The 12651-nt window shown below is 46.3% G+C and overlaps 1 protein-coding gene across 1 annotated transcript in view; it reads right to left on the reverse strand.

Annotated features, from left to right (window-relative positions):
• tmprss15 (transmembrane serine protease 15) overlaps positions 1 to 10951 on the reverse strand; it is a 97771-nt gene extending 86820 nt beyond the window's left edge. Inside the window, exons 1-2 of the mRNA XM_072262179.1 lie at positions 10802 to 10951; positions 89 to 156 (exon numbers count right to left, since the gene is read on the reverse strand). Of these exons, the coding sequence (XP_072118280.1) occupies positions 89 to 156; positions 10802 to 10951 (218 nt within the window). The remainder of the gene's footprint in view (positions 1 to 88; positions 157 to 10801) is intronic.
• Positions 10952 to 12651: the final 1700 nt, after the last annotated feature.

Genomic DNA, 12651 nt, shown 5'->3' on the forward strand with positions numbered 1-12651 from the left:
TCTTGAGCTTCGTGTTGAGGCAGGAAGGCTGTGAGAGAGGTTAGAGGAAGGGTGTGGTGCTATTCCCCAAGTCCGCCCAAGAACTCACCGGAACTCCAGAATCTCACAGTTTTTGTACTGGTCTTGGAGTTGTCCCAGCATATACTTTCCATGGAACTAGAGAAACAAACAATCACCTTGTCAACTCATTTCTTTGGCATTCAGTTCCTACACAGAGTATGCTGGCAAATTGTGTATAAGCATTCTATATCCATATCTATTTAATCACCAGAGTGAACACAGCTTTGGGAAGGGGGAAGGGGCAGGATAAGGAGAAAATGAGCAGTTCTATCTGAATCACAAGGCAGGCATAATGGATTCAATAGGTGAAATATTTAAAAGGAACCTGAGGGGAAAACTATTTCCTTAGAGGGATAAGAGTGTGGAATGAGCTGCCAGCAGAAGTAGTGGATGCGGGTTTGAGTTCAACATTTAAGAGAAATTTGGATAGGTACATGGATGGGAGGGAAATGGATGGCTATGGACCCAGTAGAGGTCGATGGGAGTAGGTAGAATAATAGTTCAACATGGAGTAGATGGGCTGAAGGGCCCGTTCCTGTGCTACAGTACTCAATTACTCTATGGCTCTTCAGTTCTACCAATGTTTGACGAATAAAACCAAAAACACAAGAAATTCTGCAGATGCTGATAATCCAAAGCAACATACACAAAAGGCGAGAGGAACTCAGCAGGTTAGGCAGCATCTATGGAAATGAACAAAAAGTTGACATTTCAGGCCAAGACCTTTCTTCAGGACTGGAAAGGAAGGGGAATTTTAAAAAATTTTAAAAACAGCAGAATTTTAAAAAAACAATTGGGGAGGGGAAGGAGGATACAGTAGCTAGAAGGTGATAGGTGAAGCCAGGTAGGTGGGAAAGGTAAAGGGCTGGAGAAGTAGAGATTTGATAGGTGAGAAGAGTGGACCCTAGGAGAAAGAGGAGGCGGCCCAGGGGGAGGTGATACGCAGGTGAGAAGAGGTAAAAAGCCAAAGTGGGGAATAGAAGAAGAGGGAAGGGTGAGGGAAACATTTTTTTAACCAGAAGGAGAAAAAGATATTCATTCCCTCAGCTTGGAGGCTACCTAGACAGAATATAAGGTGTTACTCTTCAGACCTGAGGGTGGCCACATCATGGCACAAGAGGAGGCCATGGACCGACATAAAACCAAAGTTTACCCAATCTATTTGTAACACCCCAGAGTCACGAAAGACAAGCACAATGGAATTGTTGAGTAATTATGCCAAATTATCATTATTGATTATGTTCAGATGCCCTATTGGAACAGAATTTTGGGAACCACAAGTCCAAAAGTTACTGTTCCTACCAGAATGAGTCATTTCTCAGATACTTGTACTGATACTTGTCCTAATGTTCAAGCACGAAGTCGTTTCTCTCAGCAAAGCACGATCAAAGTCAGTGTAACTTGGATTAACCATGTTTGAAATCACTTCCAGTTTAAATCACGCCAGTCATAGAACCTGACTGGACACTTGCTTGTAGCAAGCATCCAATACGTATGAGTCCATGAGTCCACTGGAGGCTAACGGCCCGGAGGCGGCCTGTGCTGGGGTTAGAGGGCTATTTGTATGTCTGAGTGGGAAGGAGGGAAGAGGCATGTTTTGCTGTTGTTGTGTCATTGTTGGTGCTTGTGTTCTGAACATTGTGGTCATGCTAAGTTGGCACTGGAATGTGTGGCGACACATGCAGGCTGGCCCCAGCACATCCTTAGGTGTGTTGGCTATTAAAGCAAACGGCACTTTTCAATGTAAATGTAAATAATTTGATCAGAATCTGAATCTGCCAGCCCAAAACAATTCCCTTGTGTCAGCCTCCCAGGATGACATCATTCCCCTTTGCAACACTCCGTTGGGAATGCTGAATGGCAGTAAGCTAGGTCTCCCAACACAAATCAAATATTCTTAGTTGCAAATTCAGCCATTTGCATCCTCTAACGTTCCGTTCACTGTCCACACTAGGTTCCACATGATCGAAGGATGATTGAAGTCTGTCCTCTGCATCCCCACAAAACTTTACGATGAATACAACCGAGAGGCGTTGAAAGCGGAATCACACATACCAAATTTATGACATCAAATGCAAGAGCCTTGAATTGGAGTGATGATCTGTTTTGTAACTGAGCTGCGTACAAGGCTCCTTGAGTTATCTTGAAGGAGCCTCTTAGAATATGAGAAGTCCAGTTGGTTGTGTTGTGGTGGTCTGCAGAATAAAGGAAAATTACAGAATCAAAAACAAGTTTAATATCACGTGCATTTGTCGTGAAATTTGTTGGCATTTTTCATTCTTATTTAGTGACACAGCATGGAACAGGCTCTCCCTGGCACCTCGAATCGTGATGCCCAGCAACGCCCAATTTAACCATAGTTAATCACAGAGCAATTTACAATGACCAGTTAGCCTCCTAACCCGTATATCTTTGGACTGTAGGAGGAAACTGGGGCACGCAGAGGAAAGCCACATATTCCACGTGGAGAACTTACAAACTTCCTATGGGATTGAGATCTGACTTCCAATGCCCAAGCTGTAATAGCATCATGCTAACCGCTACACTACTGTGACTCCCTACTTGCAGCAGCAGTACATTGCAATATATACAGTGATATTCAAAAAGTTTGGGCACCCCTGGCCAAAATTTCAGTAATTGTGAATAGCCAAGCGAGTAAAAGATGAACAGATTTCCAAAAGGCATAAAGTTAAAGATGACACATTTCTTTCATATTTTAAGCAAGAAAACATTTTTATTTCCATCTTTTACAGTTTCAAAATAACGAAAAAGGAAAAGGGCCCAAAACAAAAGTTTGGGCACCCTGCATGGCAGTACTTAGTAACACCCGCTTTGGCAAGTATCACAGCTTGTAAACGCTTTTTGTAGCCAGCTGAGTATTTCAATTCTTGTTTGGGGGATTTTCACCCATTCTTCCTTGCAAAAGGCTTCTAGTTCTGTGAGATTCTTGGGCCGTCTTGCATGCACTGCTCCTTTGAGGTCTATCCACAGATTCTCGATGATGTTTAGGTCGGGGGACTGTGAGGGCCATGGCAAAACCTTCAGCTTGCGCCTCTTGAGGTAGTCCATTGTGGATTTTGAGGTGTGTTTAGGTTTGTTATCCTTTTGTAGAACCCATCCTCTTTTCATCTTTGGCTTTTTTACAGATGGTGTGATGTTTGCTTCCAGAATTTGCTGGTATTTAATTGAATACTCTCTTCCCTCTACCAGTGAAATATCCCCTGCAACACAAGCCAAAGCATGATCGATCCACCCTCATGCTTAACAGTTGGAGAGGGGTTCCTTTCATGAAATTCTGCACCCTTTTTTCTCCAAACATACCTTTGCTCATTGCGGCCAAAAAGTTCTATTTTAACTTCATCACTCCACAGAATTTGTTTCCAAAATGCATCAGGCTTGTTTAGATGTTCCTTTGAACCTTTTGAATAGAACTTCGGCCCGCGGTGGGACAGTGTAAGTTAATCTTTAATATTTAGTTCCCTGCACTCCATTAGGCAGGAATGTTGTGCTTTCTGCCTGACTGATTGCAACCAAATCTGATGAGTTCTTCATTTCCTAATCAATTTCCCAGTGGGAGGAATGGAGACTAGGGTACTATGGAAGTAATAACATAGAGAGATTGTAACAAAACTATTTAAGTAGCCACCTACCATCACACTCACCTCCTGAAATATTCCAAGTTCAAGTTTAATTTCATTCATCTATTCTCATGAATATAGTCAAATGAAACAGTTTTACTCTGGCGCCATGGTGCAAAACATGGTATCAACAGTCATACACAGCACAAAGCATATTGCACATATCAGATAGCAGTAAAATACAGTCACACAAAAATATATAGTCCAAATCATGGGAGACTGACAAGTGGGTAATAGTCAGGAGAGGGAAAGGGAATAGTCAGGTACTAGAGAGTACCCCTGTGGCTGTCCCCCTGAACAATAAGTACCCCCATTTGAGTACTGTTGGCGGGGGGGGGAACAGCCTACCTGGGGGAAGCAACAGTGGCCGTGCTCCTGGCACAGAGTCCGGCCCTGTGGCTCGGAAGGGTAGGACAAGGAAGAGAAAGGCAGTAATGATAGGGGACTCTATAGTTAAGAGGTCAAACAGGTGATTCTGTGGACGCAGGAAAGAAACACAGATGGCAGTTTGCCTCCCAGGTGCCAGGGTCCGGGATGTTTCAGATCGCGTCCAAGATATCCTTCAGTGGGAGGGATGACAGCCAGAGGTCGTGGTACATATTGGTACCAATGACATAGGTAGGAAAAGGGAAGAGGTCCTGAAAACAGAGTATTGTGAACAAAGCGGATGAGCTTAGAGTGTGGATCAGTAATTGGAGCTATGACTTGGCTGGCTCAGGGACAGGAATGGTTACTTCAAGTGCCGGGTTTTAGATGTTTCAGGAAGGGAGGGAGGCAAAAGAGGTGGGGCGTGGCACTGTTGATCAGGGATAGTGTCACAGCTGCAGAAAAGGTGGACGTCATGGAGGGATTGTCTATGGAGTCTCTGTGGGTGGAGGTTGGGAACAGGAAGGGGTCAATAAATCTACTAGGTATTTTTTATAGGCCGCCCAGTAATAACAGGGATATTGAGGAGCAGATCGGGAAACAGATCCTGAAAAGGTGTAATAATAACAGAGTTGTCGTGGTGGGAGATTTTAATTTCTCAAATATCAATTGACAGCTCCCTAGAGCAAGGGGTTTAGATGGGGTGGAGTTTGTTAGGTGTGTTCAGGAAGGTTTCTTGACACAATACGTAGGTAAGCCTACAAGAGGAGAGACTGTACTTGATTTGATATTGGGAAATGAACCTGGTCAGGTGTCAGATCTCTCAGTGGGAGAGCATTTTGGAGATAGTGATCATAATTCTATCTCCTTTACAATAGCATTGGAGAGAGATAGGAACAGACAAGTTAGAAAAGCATTTAATTGGAGTAAGGGGAATTATGAGGCTATCAGGCAGGAATTTGGAAGCTTAAAGTGGGAACAGATCTTCTCAGGGAAAGATACGGAAGAAATGTGGCAAATGTTCAGGGGATATTTGTGTGGAATTCTGCATAGGTACATTCCAATGAGACAGGAGGTTATGGTAGGGTACAGGAACCCTGGTGTACAAAGGCTGTAGTAAATCTAATCAAGAAGAAAAGAAAAGCTTACAAAAGGTTCAGAGAGCTAGGTAGTGTTAGAGATCTATAAGGCTAACAGGAAGGAGCTTAAGAAGGAAATTAGGAGAGCCAGAAGGGGCCATGAGAAGGCCTTGGCAGACAGGATTAAGGAAAACCCCAAAGCATTCTACAAGTATGTGAAGAGCAAGAGGATAAGACGTGAAAGAATAGGACCTATCAAGTGTGACAGTGGGGAAGTATGTATGGAACCGCAGGAAATAGCAGAGGTGCTTAATGAATACTTTACTTCAGTATTCACAATGGAAAAGGATCTTGATGATTGTAGTGATGACTTGCAGTGGACTGAAAAGCTTGAGCATGTAGATACTAAGAAAGAGGATGTGCTGGAGCTTTTGGAAAGCATCAAGTTGGATAAGTCGCCAGGACCAGATGAGATGTACCCCGGGCTACTGTGGGAGGCGAGGGAGGAGATTACTGAGCCTCTAGCGATGATCTTTGCATCATCAATGGAGACTGGAGAAGTTCCGGAGAATTGGAGGGTTGCAGATGTTGTTCCCTTATTCAAGAAAGCGGGTAGAGACAGCTCAGGAAATTATAGACCAGTGAGTCTTACTTCAGTGGTTGGTAATTTGATAGAGAAGATCCTGAGAGGCAGGACTTATGAACATTTGGAGAGGTATAAAATGATTAGGAATAGTCAGCGTAGCTTTGTCAAGGACAGGTCATGCCTTACGAGCCTGATTGAATATTTTGTGGATGTGACTAAACACACATGATGAAGGAAGAGCAGTAGATGTAGTGTATATGGATTTCAGCAAGACATTTGATAAGTTACCCCGTGCAAGGTTTATTGAGAAAGTAAGGAGGCATGGGATCCAAGGGGACATTGCTTTGTGGGTCCAGAACTGGCTTGCCCACAGAAGGCTATGAGTGATTGTAGACGAGACATATTCTGCATGGAGGTCGGTAACCAGCTGTGTGCCTCAGGGATCTGTTCTGGGACCCTTACTCTTTGTGATTTTTATAAATGACCTGGATGAGGAAGTGGAGGGATGGGTTAGTAAGTTTGCTGATGACACAAAGGTTGGGGGTGTTGTGGATAGTGTGGAGGGCTGTCAGAGGTTACAGTGGGACATTGATATGATGCAAAACTAGGCTGGGAAGTGGCAGACGGAGTTCAACCCAGATAAGTGTGAAGTGGTTAATTTTGGTAGGTCAAATATGATGGCAGAATATAGTATTAATGGTAAGACTCTTGGCAGTGTGGAGGATCAGAGGGATCTTGGGGTCCGAGTCCATAGGGCGCTCAAAGGAGCTGTGCAGGTTGACTCTGTGGTTAAGAAGGCATACGGTGTATTGACCTTCATCAACCATGGAACTGAATTTAGGAGCCGAGAGGTAATGTTTCAGCCATATAGGATCCTGGTCAGACCCCACTTGGAGTACTGTGCTCAGTTCTGGTCGCCTCACTACAGAAAGGATGTGAATGCCAAAGAAAGGATGCAGAGGAGACTTACAAGGATATTGCCTAGATTGGGGAGCATGCCTTATGAGAATAGGCTGAGTGAACTCAGCCTTTCCTCCTTGGAGCAACGAAGGATGAGAGGTGACCTGATAGAGGTGTATAAGATGATGAGAGGCATTGATTGTGAGGATAGTCAGAGGCTTTTTCCCAGGGTTGAGATAGTTGCCACAAGAGGGCACAGGTTTAAGGTGCTGGGGAGTAGATACAGAGGAGATGTCAGGGCTAAATTTTTTGCGCAGAATGGTGAGTGCATGGAATGGGCTGCTGGCAATGGTGGTGGAGGCAGATATGATAAGGTCCGATAAGAGACTTTTGGATAGGTTCATGGAGCTTAGTAAAATAGAGGGCTATGGGTAACCCTAGTAATTTCTAAGGTAGGGACATGTTTGGCACAACTTTGTGGGCCAAAGGGCCTTATTGTGCTGTAGGTTTTCTATGTTTCTATGTTTCCAAGTCCCTGAGTCAATGAATATTGCAACCGTCTGCAGTTGAACACAATATGTCTTGCCTTCTGCTGAGCAAACACTGAGGGGCAGTACCGTCTTCAACTTGGACACCATAACACACTGCCACCAGCACTTCATGAGCGTACACTGACTCCGGCACCTCTCTCCTTTGTAGCTGTAAACAGGCGACACCCTGGCTTGAGGCCTGGCTATAAATATCTGACACACCAACACACCAGGAACTGAAAGTGACAACAGTCAAAGTCAAAATTAAAGGTAATTTATTATCAAAGTCCATATATGTCACCACTTGATACTTTGAGATTCATTTTCTTGCAAGCATTTACTGGAAAATAAAGAAGTACAATGGAATTAATGAAAAAACTACATTTTACAAAAGACTGCCGAATAACTAATGTTCAAAAGAAGACATATTTTACAAATAAGTAAATAATACTGAAAACATGAGTTGTAGAGTCCTTGAAAGTGAGTCCATAGGTTATGGAATTAGTTCACTGTTGAGGTGAGTGAAGTTACCCAAGCAACACACATCAAAGTTGCTGGTGAACGCAGCAGGCCAGGCAGCATCTCTAGGAAGAGGTGCAGTCAACGTTTCAGGCCGAGACCCTTCGTCAGGACTAATTGAAGGAAGAGTGAGTAAGGGATTTGAAAGTGGGAGGGGGAGGGGGAGATCCAAAATAATAGGAGAAGACAGGAGGGGGAGGGATCTGGAAAGTCGATTGGCAAATTGATCATGGGACGGGAGGTCTAGGGAGAAAGAAAGTGGAAGGGGAGAAGCCCAGAGGATGGGCAAGGTGTATAGTGAGAGGGACAGAGGGAGAAAAAGGAGAGAGAGTAAAAAAAATTAATAATAAAAATAATAATAAATGAATAAATAACGGATGGGGTACGAGGGGGAGCTGGGGCATTAACGGAAGTTAGAGAAGTCAATGTTCATGCCATCAGGTTGGAGGCTACCCAGACGGAATATAAGGTGTTGTTCTTCCAACCTGAGTGTGGCTTCCCTTCATACCCCATCCGTTATTTATTCATTTATTCATAGATCTTGGGGTTCATGTCTATAGGACACTCAAAGCTGCTGCACAGATTGACAATGTTGAGGTAATGTTACAGCTATATAAGACTTCAGTTAGACCCCAATTGGAGTATTATGTTCAGTTCCGATCACCTCTCTACAGGAAGGATGGGGATACTATAGAGAGAGTGCAGAGGACATTTACAAAGGTGTTGCCTAGATTAGAGGGCGTACCTTATGAGAATACATTGAGTGAACTTGGCCTTTTCTCCTTAGAGCGATAGAGGATGAGAGGTGACCTGATAGCGGTGTATAAGATGATGAGAGGCATTGATTGTGTGGATAGTCAGAAGCTTTTTCCCAGGGCTGAAATGTCTTACACAAGGGGGGCATCATTTTAAGGTGCTTGGAAATAGGTATAAGGGGATGTTGGAGGTAAGTTTTTCACACAAAGAGTGGTGGGTGCATGGAATACACTGCTAGTGATGGTGGTGGAGGCGACACAATAGGTTTTTTAAGAGACTCTTACATAGGTAATAGAACTTAGAAATATAGAGGGTTATGTGGTAGGGTAATTCTAGACAGCTTCTAGAGTAGGTTACATGGTTGGCACAACATTGTGGGCCGAAGGGCCTGTAATGTGAGTATGTTCTATATACCAATCCAACTCTGAGAGACAATCCAAATGCTACTGGCATTGAATATCTGTAAGGAGTTTGTACGTTCTTTCTATTTCATAGAAACATAGAAACATAGAAAATAGGTGCAGGAGTAGGCCATTCGGCCCTTCGAGCCTGCACCGCCATTTATTATGATCATGGCTGATCATCCAACTCAGAACCCCGCCCCAGCCTTCCCTCCATACCCCCTGACCCCCGTAGCCACAAGGGCCATATCTCACTCCCTCTTAAATATAGCCAATGAACTGGCCTCAACTGTTTTCTGTGGCAGACAATTCCACAGATTCACCACTCTCTGTGTGAAGAAGTTTTTCCTAATCTCGGTCCTAAAAGGCTTCCCCTTTATCCTCAAACTGTGACCCCTCGTTCTGGACTTCCCCAACATCGGGAACAATCTTCCTGCATCTAGCCTGTCCAATCCCTTTAAGATCTTATACGTTTCAATCAGATCCCCCCTCAATCTTCTAAATTCCAACGAGTACAAGCCCAATTTCCTCCAGTGCTCTGTTTTCCTCCCACATTCCAAAGGTATACTCTTACAGTTAGTGAGTTGTGGGCATGTTGTGTTAGTGCCGGACGCGTGGCAACACTTTGTAGACTGCTCCCACGACATTATTCAAACAACATATTCCACTGTGTTTTGATGTATATGCGACAAATAAAGCTCGATTTTATCTTTGATATCACCCTGTTTGCAAACATATCCCATTGTATGCAACATATGCAGATACCACCAGGCTCAAGGTATATTTATATCCAACTTTTATAAAACTTTTCATTGTACCTCATAAAAATAATAATAATAAAAATAATGATCTTTCAATGCACTTCATTATTGCCCATTTACTGTATTTGTCTACCTGCACTGTAACAGTAACATTATATTCTGTTTTCCTTTCGTAGTATCACAAAGCATTTATGTATGGAATGATCTAGCTGGTAGGCATGCAAAGAAAGCTTTTCACTCCATCTAATTATATGTGACAATAATAAACCAATTATTGATTACCAGCGCTTCAACACCAAAACCTATTTTGGATTCTAGGCAGTGTTAAGAATAGGGTGAATCACTAGAGACATTTTCTCTGGAGTAGGTTGATACAACTTATGATCAGGGGTTCTAACAGTCTCACTTGTCAAAGATCTCCAAAAGCAGAGTCAGCAATCGATCCTTTGTCAATTCACCAACACCAAATGCTACCTGACTACCTCTTCCTCTCAGCCAAGTCCATCAACTCGCTCTTCACCACAGAAAGCATGTACATATGGTGCTGCCTCAAGGCAGCAAAATCTGATATCAAGTATCGCCACCAACTAGGTCATACCTCTTCCCGCAGCATGTGTGGACAGGAATAAACATTCCACGTTTTGGGCGGAGACCCACATATCCTGATGAAGGGTCTCTTCCAGAAATGTCACCTGTTTATTCCCTTCCACAGATCTGCCTGACTTGCTGAGTTCCTCCAGCTTTTTGCCTACGTTGCTCATGATTTCCAGCACTTGCAGAATTTTGTAATCATAGAATACAACAGCACAAAATAAGCCCTTCGGCCCACCTAATCCATGCCAAACTGTTATTCTGCCCACTAACCTTGTAGTCGCGTGCAAACACACACGGAGGCAGAGAGAGCTGAACTCAGAATGCCTTTACTGATTCAAAATCGCGCGCTTAAATCTCCACTCCCATGGGCCCCTGCAACCCACGGGGCAGACGTGACATCAGACTGTCCCCGGAAGGTCCGCCCTGAGCGGGTAGTCCCAAACGCGCTGTCGTGTGTCTGCCCATGGCTCCTGATGGCAGTTCGAGTCCCGCGTGTGCGGGCCGCCATACTACCCCCTCCCCCCAGAAACGTCCATTGGGGGAGTAGAGCCCCCAGTCTGCGTGGCTTGTCTGGGTGGCCGGCCTCGCCGGCGCGGTGCGGGTACCCTCACTGGTTGCTCAATGTCCAAGTGCGCCACTTTGAGGCGGTCCACTGTAAAATTCTCTTCCCGGCCACCCACCTCCACGACACACGTGGTTCTGTTGTGCCGGATCACCTTGAAGAGTCCCTCGTATGGCCACTGTAGAGGTGACCTGTGCATGCCCCTGTGAGTAAAAACATACCCACAGTCTCGGAGGTCTTTAGAGGTGAAGGATGGCGTGGGACCACGCCTGGAGGTCGGGACCGGTGCCAGCGTCCTACCTTGTCCCGCAGCCTCGTTAGCACTGCTGCTGGAGTTTCTTCCGAAACTTGGGTCTCTGGTATGAACTCGCCTGGGACTGTCAGGGGGGCGCCATAGACCAATTCCGCCGAGGAGGTGTCCAGGTCCTCCTTGGGGGCTGTGCGGATGCCCAGTAGGACCCAGGGAAGCTCATCTGTCCAGTTGGGGCCCCTGAGGCGCCATCAGGGCGGACTGGAGATCCCACTGGATTCGCTGTACCAAACCGTTGGACTGGGGATGGTACGCTGTGGTGTGATGCTGCTGGGTACCCAGGAGCTGCGCCAGTGCTGTCCACAAACCAGACGTGAATTGCGCCCCTCTGTCCGAGGTGATGTCCGTTGGGAGGCCAAACCTGGCGATCCAGTTTGCAATGAGCGTCCTGGCGCAGGACTCAGTGGACGTGTCTGCGAGCAGTACGGTTTCTGGCCATCTGGTGAACCTGTCTACCATGGTAAAGATATACCTGGTGCCCTGGGAGACTGGCAGGGGGCCGACGATGTCCACGTGGATGTGTTGGAATCTCCTGTGCATTGGCTGGAACTGCTGGAGGGGAGCCTTTACGTGCCGCTGGACTTTGGCGGTCTGGCAGTGTACGCAGGTCCTGGCCCAGTGTCTGACCTGTTTGCGCAAACCGTGCCAGGTGAATCTGTCCGCTATCAGCTTGATGGACAGGTGGGCCAGGTCGTGCAGCGTGTCAAACACCCGGTGCCTCCATGCTGCTGGTCCGTGGTGAATTCTGAAATAAAGGACAGGTGCCTCTGCTGCCGAGCCGACCATGGGTCCGATACCTTGGTCGGTGCGAAGGTGAGGGGCTTGTGGTCTGTATACACGGTGAACTCCCTTCCCGCGAGGAAGTACCGGAAATGCCGGACAGCCAGGTAGAGCTCTAGCAACTCTCTGTCGAAAGCACTGTACTTCACCTCTGGTGGCCGTAGGTGCCGGCTGAAGAAAGCGAATGGTCACCACTGGACCTCGACAAGCTGCTCCAGGACTCCGCCGACTGCTGTGTCGGAAGCGTCGACTGTGAGTGCCGTGGGTACATTGACTCTCGGGTGCCTTTGCCAGTGCCTCCTTGGCCTGCTTGAACGCCTCCGTGGCCTCCGCGTCCCATGCCACTTCTTTGGCCTTGCCGGCCATCAGGCTGAACAAGGGTCTCATGATGCGTGACGCCGCCGGCACGAACCGGTGATAATAGTTGACCATCCCTATGAACTCCTGCGGGCCCTTGACCGTGCTGGGCTTGGGGAACTGGCGGATGGCCTGGACCTTGTCCGGTAAGGGAACTGCGCCACGTCGGTTGACTCTGTGGCCCAAGAGCCCAAGAAGTCGATCTCCGTCAGCCCGAACTGGCACTTCGCTGGATTGATTGCCAGTCCGTGGTCATCCAAGTAAATGAAAATGAAATCCAGGCCGCGTCCCACTGAGTCCATGGACCTTTGGAAAGTTTGGGCTGCATCCTTGAGACCGAAAGGCATCCTCAGGAATTTGAACAAGCCGAATCGGGGGATGAGGGCTGTCTTGGGCATGTCGTCGGGGTGCACTGGGATCTGATGGTATCCCCTGACCAGGTCGATTTTCGA

This window comes from Mobula birostris, chromosome 6 (genome assembly GCF_030028105.1).
Source record: "Mobula birostris isolate sMobBir1 chromosome 6, sMobBir1.hap1, whole genome shotgun sequence".
In the NCBI taxonomy this organism is placed as follows: Eukaryota; Metazoa; Chordata; class Chondrichthyes; order Myliobatiformes; family Myliobatidae; genus Mobula; species Mobula birostris.